Source organism: Periplaneta americana, chromosome 9, assembly GCF_040183065.1.
Source record: "Periplaneta americana isolate PAMFEO1 chromosome 9, P.americana_PAMFEO1_priV1, whole genome shotgun sequence".
Lineage (NCBI taxonomy): Eukaryota > Metazoa > Arthropoda > Insecta > Blattodea > Blattidae > Periplaneta > Periplaneta americana.
In genome coordinates, this window is record NC_091125.1 from 135775509 (window position 1) to 135792230 (window position 16722).

The following is a 16722-nucleotide window of genomic DNA, read 5'->3' on the forward strand; positions in this document are numbered from 1 at the left end:
TTCCACTGAATTATGGAAATAACGTCATTTTAACCCTTGTTTTCTACGGTTTTAGGAAATGGCGCTTGGCCCACTATGGTTCTGAACCCTTCAAATGATAGATCGGTTAACTTATTAGGAATCAAAAGAGGTCAATGTCTTAAAACATTATATTTTTTCCCCAATAGAAATACACCACATACATTCAGGATAATTTTCATAAGAAATAAACAGCTTGCTTTCATCTTACTGATTTCAATTTGATACTTTGTAAATAAATAAAGAAGGCTATTGATCTAAATGTTGATTAAGAAGATAACTTTGAGTCCAATATAAGATTTGTTTTTAATTTTCGACTGTGAAAGAGTGTAAATTCGTACGTAAAAAGAAAATTTCAACTCTAAAATTACATACCGATACACATAAATAGAGTTTAACTTCTTTGTTCATGTGTTGGGCTAAGAACAACATTTTTAAGATTTATATGCTTTCTTTGTTGTCCATTACTGAGTTTAACAAGCAGATATTAATACAATATTTCTTGGCGAGTATAATATTATATAATTTGTTTTCAAATTAATACAAAATTTTCTTTCAAATCTGTAGCAATGGAGAGAACTTGACATCGTACGGAAAAAGGCAGCAAATGAAGAAATCACATTCTCTGTAACAGCAGGACTTCCTTTTTCTATCTTTCAGCTATCACTGGAAGTGCTCCGATCAAAACAAGACTTTCAAGTATATAATAACTTTTTGAGGCAGCAAGATATTGCTCTCCGTGTTAGGCTTAGAAATGAAGCTAGGAGAGAAAGATTTTCAGATGAATATACATTTTTTACTTGCAGCACTAAGAGAATTTAAAGTACTCGTAGGCGTTGAAAGACAGTTCTAATAAAAACTTTAAACATTTTGCATCAGCATGATTTCGTCTTCTGTTTTTATATTCATTGGTGGGCTCAGAAATTTAGCTAACAGAACAAGATTTTCAGATCAATATATATATATTTTTAATCATTTTAGATTTGTGGATATAAAAGGGAAAGTTGAGCCGGTGTTGGGTACAGTCCCTGGGTAGCTCAGGCTGTAGAGCGTTGGCGCGCTCAGCCAAAGGTCTCAGGCTCGATACCCGGCCCCGGAACAATTTTTTCCTTTAAATTATTCAAGTCTGAAAGCCAGATTGAAATAAAAACTAATTCTTTTACACCAGCATGTTTTCATGTATGATTTTGTACACCCCGGGCTCAAAAATGTAGAGAGGCCCTCGCATTCACTTCCAGCAGTCTTGCAATGACAATGGAGGAGATCCCTACCTTTGTCTTGTGGATGTGCTGGTGCTGGTACTCGGAATCGAACTCAGGTTCACTGAAGTACGACTGATCCTGGTCCCACATGGGAGGGGCCACGACACCGACTCCTGCCCCGGGCAGCACGCCACCGTTCATGTCCGTAGATTCAAACAGCCTCAGGACTGAGCGATCGCGAATATCTCGTAAGTGCGACCTGCAAAAAGCGAATAAAAATCACACTCGAATTAAACAAGAGCAATAGAACTTGGATTATTACAATTTTGCACTACAGAAATGCTTCCAATTTTCATGCATGGTGAGATTTTTATTATTTTTTACTGAAACTTCGATATCCTCCCATATCACACACGGGACTGACATCTGATTTGCGTTGCTTCATTTTATGATCAAATTAAAGTGAGACATGGAACCGTGTCTACTGAGGCATTAGAACTTCGCAAAATAAGACAAAAACTGATAAGTCATGCTCATGCTAACACATTCTCTTAGTGTAGGAGAAGACAGAATTCATTCCAGTTAAATATCGATTACTAACCTAAGGAAACAAATATATTCTTAAAATAATGTCTATGCGCAATGTTACTTATGTACGTACGTTTTTTCATTTGTTTTTATTTACGTGTGTGGAGTGGGAGAATATCGAAGTTTCACAATTTTTTACTATTTCTTTTTCGTTTTCGCTATATCCATGGCTTGGCGCACACATATTAAGTACAGAGAGTTAAATACAATATACAATTAATGATGAGAAAACCTGTATTATTCTGTAAAAGTGAGGTGAACAACAATACAGTGTAAGATTTGAAGAAACATTTACTTAACAAAAATTATTTGACAATAATTGTTTAATTAGTTTTTATTTCTTATTATAATTCCTTATTTAACGACGCTGTATCAATTGCGAGGATATCTAGCTTCGGTAAAATTGGTGAAAACGAGATGAGACCGCAGTGACCATAGATTACCCCACCACATTCGTCTTATAGTTGAGAAAAACCTCAGAAAAATACAATCAGATAATTAAACCAAAAGAGACTCGAATATGTGACCGAATGTAGCCTTGGATAAGGCAATCAGATCTTTACCTTTAAGTTATATAGGTGGCCTCGTAAGTTTTTAAGCATTAAAATTAAATTAAACAAAAATAAACTTAATACATGTGTGCGCTGAGCCAAAAACATATTTCATATATGATCTCCCTCTCCATTCCACTCTTCCCTCTCTCCCGCCTTTTCTACTTCTACCCTTCTCTTTCTCTCGTTCTCTTGACAACACGGTAGGCCTAATAACAGAGTTATAGTAGAATGATGGAAAGGGAACGGGAATATCCCGAGAAAACCTATCTTAATAAAGGCTTTGTCCATAACATTTTGCACTTGGAGCGGACAAAGTCAGTCAGGTGTTCACCATACCTCTAGTCCTTCAGTTAAAGATGAGACAATATTATTGGCATTATTATTATTATTATTATTATTATTATCATCATCATAATCATCATCAAAATTTATGGGCTAAATAAAAAAATAATGAATGAATAAATAAATAAATAAATAAATAAATAAATAAATAAATAAATAAACGTACAAAAAAGTAAGTAAGAAATGAAATAAATAAATAAATAAATAAATAAATAAATAAATAAATAAATAAATAAGCAAGCAAGCAAGCAAGCAAGCAAGCAAGCAAGCAAGCAAGCAAGCAAGCAAGTAAGCAAGCAAGGAAGTAAGTAAGTAAGTAAGTAAGTAAGTAAGTAAGCAAGCAAGCAAGCAAGTACGTAAATAAATAAATACATAAATAAATAAATAAATAAACAAATAAATAAATAAATAAATAAATAAATAAATAAATAAATAAATAAATAAATAAATAAATAAATAAATAAATAAATAAATAAATAAATAAATAAATAAATAAATAAATAAATAAGGCATTTAAACTTTCAGTCAAGAAGAATTACACATACATGTGTAAAAATTACTTAAAATATTTATTTATTAATATACCCTTATTATTAGAAAGTGGTGCTGTCTCTTTTCATTGATGATTTCCAAGTATTATGGAGGGTTTAAGATGAAATAACTAGGGAACTTCCTCATCTGCAATTCAGTCGACTGCTTTTTGCATTTCTGGTAGAATATTTATTGTTAAGGGTAACTAAAACTTGGATTATAAGTGCATTTGATATTAATAATGTGTTTCTGTAGTTTCTATCTGCTTCGAAATCTTTTAAATTTATATTTTTAATGCCTCATATTTCATAACTTTACTATATTCTTTTTTTAACAGTTAGTAATAACAGGAATGACAACAGCCATCCTCCTCATCGTTGTCGCATATTTTCACTTGTTTGCAACTCCGGCTACTATGTTATAGCCCTGGCTGATAAGACTTTCTCATGGAACAATTGCAATGAGGTTATGTTGGAAATTTAGTGAGATGGTAGAGGAAACGTGACTACCTAGTGTAAGACTGTTCTAGCGCCTCTTAGTCTACAACAATCTCAATTGAACTCGCTAGAATTTGAACTCATATTCCCAGAATTAAATTCCAAAGCTCTAGTTATTTTTCAAACGAACTCCATTCGTATAACCATTATCGAAGTTTCTTTATTATGTAATTATTTTCTGATTAGAGTCCAATTTTTTAATTTGCGGTGGATTGCAACATAACCAATTCCGGACACCGAAACACTGGAATTACTGAGTGAATTGAATCCCTACATCGATGCCAAAACATGTATCCATTTATCCCTAGTACTGGGTGTTCAGTTCAAAATGTGTCTTGGCTCGCTGTATGCCGTCATGTGGCTATCTGATGAGCCTAGAGAATTCAATCTTCCTACACTTCCGCAGCTCAGGTGTATAATCTAAGAGGCAGAGAAGTTGGCTAGCAAGTACGGCGTTCATTCTGAAGAGTACGTGCCGATACGTACGGTAACGCCGGTAGTGGCAGGAATGTGAACTGTTTGGAAATACGTACTGTCGGGATATGGGGAGAGGGTTAAGACGATTACTTACGTATTTGTTGACATTAACTTCGACGGTCAACATGGACACGGAGCATTTGATTTGTGTTGTGGAATGTTACCGTACGCAACCGATGATAACAAATACCCTGCGTACGACTTGCCGGCGCAAAACACAGTTCGAAAGAGGTTATGGTAGCACACAGACCGTACAGACCGCCATCTGTTGCTACGACGTTCAAGTTATACCGTACACGTTCTCAAGTTCAGATTGAAGAACGCCTTAAATAATAGGCAACTTCTCTAACATATAAAATGAAACTCGCTTCAAATCGGTGACCCAACAACAGTGACGTCATGACACACTTTGAAATGAACACCCAGTATAAGCTACTACTGCACCATTTCACTAACCGAGAGAGAAAATTGTATAGTCTCTGAAAATACAAATGCAACTACCAGAATACAAGAGATGTACTCACAGACCTGGTCAAAGAACTAAAGGTATTGTCAGTCAGCCCAGTCTTCTTCTTACTACCGGTACCTACTTCTCAATCCTTTCCTTCTTCCTTAATATCTCTCTTACCTCTTTCTTACATTAAGAGCCAAAATTGTCTTGGAAGGAAAAATTATTGAACAGATAAATTGTTTCAATTATCTTGGGTGCAACATTTCTTATATGAAGAATGAAGATATTCAAAACAAGATTAATAAATTCAGCTGGTGTCATTAATAGAGCCCTAAAAAGTACTAGAAAAGAAACAAAAATTAAATTTTATAAGGTAATGGCAGTGCCAATGTTGCTTTATGGCTCTGAATTTTGGATCCTGACTAAAAAAAGAAGAAAGAAGAATAGAAGCAGCAGAGATGAAATTTCTAAGATCTGTAGCAGGTTACACCTTACTGGATAGGAAAAGAAGTGATGATATAAGGAGGGAACTAAGCATTTTTAAATTAATAGACAGAATAAAACAATATAGAAACGATTGGAAACAACATATAACAAAGAATGGAAGTAGACCGCATACCAAAACTGATGATGAACTATAACCCAATACGTAGAAGAAATGTTGGTAGACCGAAAACAAGATGGGCTCAACAGTGTTAAAAAAATGAGACCGGAACGAGTCTTATAAGGCTTAATCCATGATGCTGATGGTGATGACCTCTTTCTTCATCCCTCCCTTGTAAGTCTCACTTTTTCTTACTCTCTTTCTCTCTCTGTTCGCCTTTCATTGTCATTGTCTTCTTCACTCAATATCGTCCTCTTAATTTTCTCTCACTCTATCTCTCTCCACCCCTTTTATCGCCATTTTTATTTTATTTTAGCCTTATTATATTTTAATCTCTTTTTATAACCACCTCCTTCATTTCGTATCTGTCTCCATCACTATTGGGTTTTTCTCTTTTGGTCTCTTTCAGTCTTTCATGCTCTCATTCTGTAATATTTTTCTCTCTCTGATCCCCTATCTCTTAGTATCTCCCTATCTCCTTACTGTTCTCTTTTAGTCTCTTTTCCCCTATTTCTTTTACCGTCTCTCTCCCTCCCAATTAGTGGCACAGCAACGAGTGTGGAAGGGGTGTAAGATTACTTACTTACTGGCTTTTAAGGAACCCGGAGGTTCATTGCCGCCCTCACATAAGCCCGCCATTGGTCCCTATCCTGAGCAAGATTAATCCAGTCTCTATCATCATATCCCACCTCCCTCAAATCCATTTTAATATTATCCTCCCTTCTACGCCTCGGCCTCCCCAAAGGTCTTTTTCCCTCCGGTCTTCCAACCAACACTCTATAGGTATGCATTTCTGGATTTGCCCATACGTGCTACATGCTCTGCCCATCTCAAACGTCTGGATTTAATGTTCCTAATTATATCAGGTGAAGAATACAATGCGTGTAGTTCTGCATTGTGTAACTTTCTCCATTCTCCTCTAACTTCATCCCTCTTAGCCACAAATATTTTCCTAAGCACCTTATTCTCAAACACCCTTAACCTATGTTCCTCTCTCAAAGGGTGTAAGATTATCACCTAAAAATTCAGACGGGTAAGTAGTATAGTTTTTACTCTCCTAAAATGTTAGTGAGGCATACAGTATAGTTTTAAGACTTCTTTGTGACAAAAATTTCAAGTTTATAATTTATTTTAATGAGATTTAAGAACTTCAAGGTCACTTTACTCACTTACTTACACATGGCTTCCAGAGAACCCATGGGTTCTTTGCCGCCCTCAGACAAGCCCGTTATCGGTCCCTATTCTGAGCAAGATTAATCCAATCCCTACCATCATATCCCACCTCCCTCAAATCATTCCTATGTTATCGCGCCAAAGAATCAGTCCCATACCCAGGTTATGTTGGGGTTTCGTAACAAGTTTTTTTTACGGGGTCACTTTACTATAATAAATAAAATAACAAAATTCGGAGTACAGCGAGAATCACATGAAACGAATGTTTTTTTTTTTTTTGGATGTGGTTCAAAACACCAAAACACATTAATTCAGAAGCAGTTTCAACATTGTCGAAGTCGGACGCTCAACGTGTTTTATTTGTTCTTCAGTTTATTTGGCTTAGTGTTAATTTAATTAATTTGTTTTATAGAGCAAGTTTTTTTTATTATTTATCGATATAAGTTTTAAAGCTATTGCTATGAAGAAGTCTGTCAATAATTCCAAGGTCAAACATTAAAAAAAACACATGCAAGATAACGATAAGGACATAAATATTTATACAGAATGGGTCGTCCAAGGCTAGACCGGCGTCAGAGGAAAGTCGTATGCGTAGTAACTGCTGTGCCATCGCAGTGATCAAACCTCTTGCTCGCGTACGTTTCGTTTTAGTTATGTAAACACGTTCACACAGTGAGGGTTCAACTGTATACCGTACATTTAGAGAGCAGTAGTGTGTCCATTATGAAATATAGCCTGAACAATGAATGTTTATTTCCGACAACTTTGTGAAATACGAATCTTCGAGAACAGTTGTAACAAACTTCCGTCAGTCATTCCCTGATTCGAAAGAGCCTTCTAAAGCAATGATTTATAATGTAGTGAAGAAATTTCGTACAACTGGATCAGTATTGGATAAGAAACGAGCATCTGTGAAGCGTGTTCTCACTGAGGAGATGTCAGATAAAATTGGCCACCGACTAGAGAGAAGTTCTATGACATCATTCCGCCGTATAGCTCAGCAGGTAGGGGCGTCACAGTCTTCAGTGATGAGAGATACGAAAGAATTAAAATTAAAACCTTAAAAAATTCGTGTAGTTCAGAGTTAATGGAACCCGATTATCAGTGCTTAGGTTTTACATGTGGTTCCAGCAGTCAGTGTATGATGGACTACTTGACCCCATCTTGATTTTTTATTGTGACGAAGTATATTTCTACCTTAGTGATTACGTGAACACGACATAAAAATAGGGGTATGGTGTGCAATGAGCGGACGAAGACTGATTGGCTCCATTTTTTTTCAGGAAACAGTCAACGCACAAAGATATACACAATTCAAACTCCGTCCTTTTTAATGAGCTGAGTGAGGAACTCAAACAAAATATCCGGCACGAAATTCGAGCCATTTTGGAGAACGAACTGCGGTGAGTTGCTGGACATGTCTTCAAGAGATGTGCAGCCTGCCAGATATCACAAGGACGTCATTTCGAACATTAATTGTGAATTCGGTAAGTACATCATTACGCAATATTAACCGCAAAACCGTGGAACGAATCCTCCGCATATGATAGCGTCCTTGCGTATGAATCAGGCGCCGTGAATGCGGTTAGGATTCTAGCCCTGTCTGGTTCACGCTTTACATTCTACGATTTCAGTCATAAGTACTAAAACTATTATCAAAAGGATAAAAATAACAGATTTAATTAAAATAATTAATGTTTCAAGTAATATATTTTTAATTGTTTATAATTAACTTTATACAATTTAACATGTAACACAGGTTAATGTTACTAAAAATATTTATTTCAAATCTATTAACTTCTTTTCCATAATTCAAATTTGCTCTAATCCTCCCATCACAATGCAGGTTGTTTCTGGGATAGTGTTGCTAACTTTCAGGGATGATGGGGAAGAGCACATATATCAATTTGAGATAAGGAACCCTGGTCCGGGTATGACTGAGTCGAAAGGTATAAGTAAAAACAGTTGTGTGGAAAAGAAATAATTTTATTCCTCTGTACACCTTATTTATGTGTATTTATCTGTACATCTTACACATACTGTATTCATCTGACGTTGTTTACGTTGTCTACTTACAGTAATCCGTTCAGTGCGCTGTCTGAGGGATGGTAACAGGAAACTACACTAAAGCAATGCAGATAGCGTAATGTGTAACGGACATGGTCGGTCCTGATATGCACGTCTGTAGACAGCAGTGTATGTGTACAAGTTGCAGTGTCCAGTCGATCCGTCCTAGTGACATGGAGGAATACAAAATAGCGGAATATGCAGACCTGATTTTCAAATACGGATGAGCCAATGGGAACAGTAGACAAGCTCACAGATTGTATCGGTACAAGTACCCACGTAGGAGACATCCGGCCCGTATCATCTTTCCACGACTGTTCCAAAAGTTAAAGGAAGGAGGGCACGTGGTGCGAAATTACAATTCCATTTTCACACAATTATTTTTGCTTATAACTTTCGAATCAGTCATTTCCGGACCATGGTTCCTTATCTCAAATTGATACATGTGCCCTTCCCCATCACCCCTGAAAGTTAGTAACACCAGCCCGGAAACACCCTGTATAATGATAATTTGTTGCGACTTGTCACGAAAATTGCACACAACAAAATTTTTACTCCCTTAAACAAATCATGCAGTTGCGCCACTACTCCCAATGTGTTTCATTCTCTTTATGTATTAATCTCTTTCATTTCATTCTCTCTCTCTCCCTCCCCCCCTCTCTCTCTCTCTTTCACGTTTCTCCCTGTCTCTATCTTTATAACTCTCACTCTATTTTTAACATATCAAAAACAAACATATTATTTATTTTTCCTTCCAGATTTGCACCACATCAACTCAATGAAGCAAAGCAGACGTACTAACCTGAGGTCTTCGAGCTCATAGAACATGTCCTTGGAGGAATCGTGAATGTAAATCTTGACATGTGGGGAGTCCAGGTACTCCATGGTGAGCTGCTTGGGGAAGGAGCGTACAAACAGTGCCTTGACTGTGTCGATGGAAGTGATCTCATTTGGCAACAGGGCACGTTTGGTCTCGCTGCGGTACTGGAGGAATACCAACCCTGCGTAGCATTGCAACCAAATACAACATGTCACTCAGACACAAATATTATTACCACATTTACTGTCTCTAATTGGTATCTTACACATTAATATGATCTACACTGACAAAGAGTATCAAATCTTACTTCCATCATTAGATGCGAAAAATGTTTATAGGGGAGAGTCGGGTAGTATCGGACATCGGGTAATATCGGACAGTGAGTTTCTTTCATCTACCACACGATGATAGTACCTGATTGACATGGTTACGTTTCTGTGATATCGCATAGAGAAATGTAACCATGTCATTCAGGTACTACCATATGGTGGTAGATGAAAGAAACGCACTGTCCGATACTACCCGATGTCCGATTCTACCCGACTCTCCCCTATTTGTAGTAAATAAGTCTAGAAGAAGATCTGAGGCTTATATTCCTCCTCTTTAAAATAATAACATTATAATTATGGTATTATCGTATTTACATCTGAGCACAAGCCTACAAATGTTACAGAATTTTGCTATTTAAAATTGCATATTTCTGGAAAATAAAAACATAATGCCCAATACTGTGCAATACATATAATATAGGCTGGTATTATACCAGTATATAAAAGAAACTCAACAGAGTTTATAATTAAATTATGATTAAAACTAAAGAAATCGACTCATATATGTAGAAAGCTAGTAACATAAATTTAATATACAGAGTGTTTCAGAAATACTTTCACAAACCTTGGGGACACGTTCTCACAACAAAACAAGAAAAAAAGTTCATGTAAACATATGTTCGAAAATCCTTAGTTTCTTAGTTATTAATAAAAGAACATAATGAAACATCTATTAGATATTGTCAGCTTGCTAGCAAGTGTTGCAACTTTAATCAATTACAAAGACAGTGGTAGCAAGAGGAGAACATTTTGAATATTTGTTATGAGTTTCTGAATTGATTAAGGTTGCAATACTTCCTGCCAAGCTGACAATACCTAACAGATATTTCATTATGTTCTTTCATTAATGACTAAGGATTTTCGGACATATGTTTATATGAACTTTTTTTCTTGTTTTGGTGTGAGGAACATGTCCCCAAAGTTTGTCAAATATTTCTGAAACACTCTGTATAATCTTTCATGAAGTTATTTTTCTTTCGACAAACTAAAATGTTGTTGATGATGACGATGATGATGATGATGATGATAATAATAATAATAATAATAATAATAATAATAATAATAATAATAATAATTTATTACATTACACGGACTTCATATTAACATAATTAAAATCACTGCGGAGAGCTTTCTTAATATTAAATGTGTAATACAGAACTATTTTAGTATCATAAATGGAAAAAGAGATGTGTATCAACCTAACCTATAAATTACTGTACAAATACTGTATTTCTTAAAACGTTTTATCTCTCTAAATGCTGTGAAATAACAAAAACATTGTAGTAAGTCGTAAGTCATTTGCTCCTGGAATATTTTCAAAATTCTGTTTAAAACTATGAATGTAAATGGGTTGGAGGTTAAAATTGTCCAAGGCAAAATGGCCATATGCAGAAATATCCACGCATGAAAATGTACACACTATATCATAGATGTTTATATTACCGGGTATATACCCATTGCAGTGTGAATAAATACATACATACATACATACATACATACATACATACATACATACATACATACATACATACATACATACATACATACATACATACATACATTATTAGTTCTACAAAAGTTAAGAGTTAGCCGCTGAATGATTTTGTATTAGTTACATCTACTTGGGATTTGTACACAATTATGATCAGAGGAAACTAACCTATTTGTCGTCAAGCGTATTACAGCAAATATTCTTAACTCATCCACTAAGTTTTCATCAAATTGTACCATCTAATCCGGTATGATTAAACAGTAATATTGGCAAAATTCCATTTCACATACAAATCACACCGAGAATCGTAGGATTCATCACCAGAGTATGGGTATATAGTTAACAATTTTATCAACCCAGAACTACAGTACATCAAAATATCGGCCATTATAGAAAAAAGATTGAAGACGCCTATTTTTCTAATAAAGTTGTGTACGAACCACGATTATTGAGGCGTAACTGTCCCACGAAAATAAGTTCCACACGCGAACGATTTCACTACTTACGTAAGTGAAACAGGCAAAACTTACAACACAACGTAACACCATGAAGTTTCACATGTGAGAAAATGTTGGATATAGAGCTCCTATTTTTTAAACCTGAAGGGACAAAATATGCATCTACATACGGCAGCAAGTGTTAATAAAATGTATGACCACAAAATTTAAAACATAACCTATTCTTTTCTTTTAATTAGCTATACAAAATATCATTATGTTGCATTCTCCATATTTACGTTTGAAATATGCATATTGCGATTCTACAGAGAAGTGCCACGAAAATTCCTGAGTCATTTACCAATATGGGAAAACCAGTAGGTCTACCTGTTCTCAACCATTCCAATTGAAGAGTACAGGGAAAAATCTTATAAATCACTGTTTTACTGTTTTTACAGGAGAACGAGTTAAAAGCTTCAAGATCCATTATATCCTATTGTCTTTGGGTTATCATTCTTGAAATATATTTGGACTAATGAGGTGGTTATTCTGCACAATAAAACTACGTTTCTCTACACTACTTGAGCTATTACATGACATCTAAAATAGAACATCGATAATTTTGGACTACGTTCTCCTCCTGTGCTCTTCAATTAATTCTCACTAGAAGATGTTATTACAAAAGTGTCTGGAAAAAGCTAAAATTTCAGAAACAATTTGTTTTCGAAATTACCTAAAACTTATGTATTATTTAAACACTATATTACAAGAAAGATTTTCTAAAATAATATGATCTTGGTATGCTATAATTTCAATATTTTACTCGAAACTTAACATAATCAAAGTTGTATTTACTTGATCTGATAACGGATCATCTTTATTGTAAAATTTGGAACACATGTATAAATCAATCATGTAAACAGAAATGAGAAAGAAACAAGATAATTATGCCACAACAAATTAAAACCTAGTCAGTGCCGGATTTAGGCCTAGGCAACCTAGGGCGGCAATTTCCAGGGGGCGACATTTTTCTCTCTCCCTCTCTCTCTTTTCTTTTCTTTTCTTTCCCTCCCCCCCCCCCATTTTCATTTTACAGTGAAATTCTTTTTTAAAACACTTGTAGGTAAATCTTTTCTGAAGTTTGTTCTTAAATTCGGATATCGTTTTGTTATCGTATTGTCGCGGTCGCGGCGAGAGTAAAGGGAAAGTGTGCAGCAGCCTCATTATACGGTAATACCGATATCACGTTTTTATACTATGAAACTGATTAAATTTAACTGCTTGTATAAACAAGAATGCATTGTTATTGGTGAAAATCAAATTGGATGTGTGTTCATTACTTATCGTTAGGAATAGTAACCACAACTCTGATACAATTCCAATATATATCGTCAACAATACTATTTAATCACTTTCCACCATGTATATATACAATTCGATATGAAAGGTTTATTTCGCAAAGAGTTGTAGTTTATTTTTCAATTTACTTTATACTTCCTATTGAAGTAAGAAATACTCGTAATAATTTTACCACCAACAATACCAATGCTTAAAAATAAACCATAGCCTATCTTTCACAAATCAATTTTGTTTCAACAGTGAATAAGTTTGAATATGTCTCTTTGCATCGAGTCTGATGTGCTTCGTCAGATCAGCTTTGTTGACATCATCAATGCTTTTTCTGTGAAGGAAGTGTGAAAGAAATCTTTATAATTCACAAGTAAGATGCATGTATTTTGATTCCAGTAATTTACTGCTTTATGAATTGTAAAATTTCATTTAAAACTAATTTAAACTAAACATGACCTGTAAAATAGCTGCTTATAAACAAACTGTTTGTGGGAGTTCGGGGGCGGCAAATTTTGGCACTGCCTAGGGACGGCATTATACCTAAATCCGGCCCTGGACCTAATTAGGTTTGATAACAAAGTACAAAATGAGATAATTGTACAGTTGCATTTATTATGTGTAAGGTTCACTTTAAAAATTTTTTTCCTTCCTCCTAAATGGATGTGACTGGAAAGCTTTAGATTAAATTTCTGACTGCTATAATCTCCCTCCTTTTTTTCTCTTGTACGGAGGAGGGACCCGAAGGCTTGCACTACAGCCTGAAGCTTATTGTGCTTACCATTCCTATTCTGTGAATGATTGGATAGCCGAACGGCCGCGCTCTTGTACAAGTACAGCACGCTGCACCGTGAACTTAACCCGGGCTATGGTAAGGATGATGATGATGATGATGATGATGATGATGATGATGATATGTGAATTAATGATGGCGAAATGAGTTCGAGGTCCAACGCCGAACGTTATCCAGCAATTCTGCTTCAATTTTTTAAAAACCCCTACCAGGTAACTTGTCCTAACCAGGATTCGAACCCGGGCCCGCTCGTTTCACAGTCAGACGCGCTAACAGTCAGACAACGGTGGACTACCCCCGTCCTTAATAAAGATAACTTCTTTTCCCCTTTTTCAATTACATTCCTCTTGCCAACAAACAATTATTTTTTATTTGGTTATTTAACGACGCTGTATCAACTACTAGGTTATATACGGACTGCTGTATTCAGAATTTAAAGTATTTGACTTCCATAAAATTTATAACAATGTATTATTGAATTTCGTACATAAAAACCGAAATATATTTAATTTATATTCACATAAATATAAAACCAAAAGATCAGCCAACATATGCTTGACAGTACCTAAATGTACAACAACTGTAGCAAATGTACAACATTAAATAGTCCGGACAAGATAGTTCGAACCTGTTATTTTTTTTTTTTAGTTATTAGTTATTTTACGACGCTTTATCAACATCTTAGGTTATTTAGCGTTTGAATGAGATGAAGGTGATAATGCCGGTGAAATGAGTCCAGAGTCCAGCACCGCAAGTTACCCAGCATTTGCTCGTATTTGGTTGAGGGAAAACCCCGGAAAAAACCTCAACCAGGTAACTTGCCCCGACCGGGAATCGAACCCGGGCCACCTGGTTCGCGACCAGACGCGATAGCCGTTACTCCACAGGTTCGAACCAGTATTTTATATAAGAGTATTCTTATTCCAGAATAATAATTTCTTCATTAAGACCGTCTCGTAAATGCACCATCTTGAATTTGAGTCTTGAAATAAGGATCAATATTCTCTGTCCTTAATAAGCCATACTTTTAGTGTAATTCTCGCACATCCATCCATCAATCCTGACATTTCTCCACTGGCTAAATGCACAAAAAGCAGATGGGAACACAATGTTTCTCCCTCTGTGTACACAAAATGGGGTGAAGAATACTTCAATTTTAATATCTTACGTCGTACTTTTTTGTAACATCTATATAAAATGTCTTACAGATTCGAGATTTCAGATCAAGTATGTTTACAGAACGGATAATTTGGTACCGGTAGACTTTATTAAATTATACATAAACAAAAGTAAGAAAACAGAAAATTTATCTTACGTTCCCATTTCATTTATTTAAAAATGAACAGAAGAATTATAAATAATAAGTTCGAAAGACGTACCATTGCGCAAAATCCTTAAGATATATAGATATATTTCTTTCTCTTTTATCACAAACTAATCATCATCATCATCATCATCATCATCATCATCATCATCATCATCATCATCATCATCATCATCATCATCATCAATTACTGCACGGATTGAATAAAACTGTTCCAACTCTTCAGAACTGTTTCCATCACATCTTATTCGGAGATATTACTGTTCTTTCTTCCAGCAAGTTGTCCTAAAATATTTGACGTTCCAGCAGATCTTCTAGATGTGTTTAATATGGTCTGAATAATTTAGATACAACATATATGACCTTTATCAGTCGGCTAAGGCGCTTGCCTACCGATCCAGATTGCGCTCGGGCGCGAGTTCGACTCCCGCTTGGGATCATTACCTGGTTGGTTTTTTTTTACCGAGATTTTGCAAAACCATAAGGCGAATGTCAGGTAATCTTTGGCGAATTCACGGCCTCATCTTGCCAAATACCATCTCGCTATCACCAATCCCATCGACGCTAAATAACCTAGTAGTTGATATAGCGTCATTAAATAAACTAAAAAAATCTACTTGGACGATGTAGTGAAATACTGTTTTCAGAATGAAGGGATGATAGCAGGAGGAAGAATAATAAAGTGAGTGAAACACCGCATGGGGCAGAAGCATGGACATTATTACGAAGAGAAGAGACACGACAGGAAGCATTTGAAATGTGGATATGGAGAAGAATGTAGCATGTGAAATGGACAGACAGAATAAGAAATGAAGCTGTGTTGGAAAGAGTGGGTGAAGAAAGAATGATGCCTACAGATTCTGATATCGGAAAGAGAAAAACAAAGTGGTCGGGTTCCGGCTAAGAGGAAACTGCCTATTGAAGAATGCACTGGAAGGAATGGTGACCTGCCCTTAGGCTGAGAACAATTAATGAAAAAATATGTTTCTATTATTTAAATGTTTCCTGATACGTTATTTATTTTCTTTATACCCTGTTACGTTTTCTGTTCTATTAAATGTGCCAGAAATTACATTTTGTCAGTAAACGTTAGTTTTCCCCCATTTTTTTTTATTTTTCTTCCATAATATACAGGGTGTTTAAAAAGTGTTGCATATTTTACAGGAGGTACTATCGATCGAAACTAGAAAGAAAGTCCGGAAACAAGTATCTGTTGAGATATGGGACATTGGTGTATGTTTTGAGAGTGTACAGCATCCCTCAACAGAAGTAAACAGAGAATGTAGTAGTAAACAAAGGTCCAGGATACTATGGAGTGCATTATTTTACTTGTGTTAGTAAGTACGTACAGTATTCATTGATGTAGGCTGTATTTCTGTTTATGCACGGCGGGACACCACCCCATTTTCTACGTTTCGTGCGACTATACCTAACCTGTAGGGTTAATGGGCGATGGATTGGTCGAGGAGGTCCAATAGCATGGTCTCCCCGATCACCTGACCTAAATCCTTTGGATTTCTGGCTATGAGAACATTTAAAGACATTGGTGTATGTCACACCCATCGACAACGTACAGACGTTACAGCAGCGTGTATTCAATGTATGTGAGTAAATCCGACAACAACCAGATGTGGTCGCAAGAGTTCGTGACTCACTGAGAAGAAAGGCTTAAGCAT

The 16722-nt window shown here is 35.7% G+C and overlaps 1 protein-coding gene across 21 annotated transcripts in view; it reads right to left on the bottom strand.

Moving 5' to 3' along the window:
• LOC138706539 (coiled-coil domain-containing protein AGAP005037) overlaps positions 1–16722 on the bottom strand; it is a 1408895-nt gene that overhangs the window by 650646 nt on the left and 741527 nt on the right. For all 21 annotated transcript variants that reach the window (XM_069835948.1, XM_069835949.1, XM_069835942.1 and 18 more), the window contains 2 exons: positions 9307–9505; positions 1290–1479 (listed from right to left, as the gene is read on the bottom strand). In XM_069835948.1, the coding sequence (XP_069692049.1) occupies positions 1290–1479; positions 9307–9505 (389 nt within the window). The remainder of the gene's footprint in view (positions 1–1289; positions 1480–9306; positions 9506–16722) is intronic.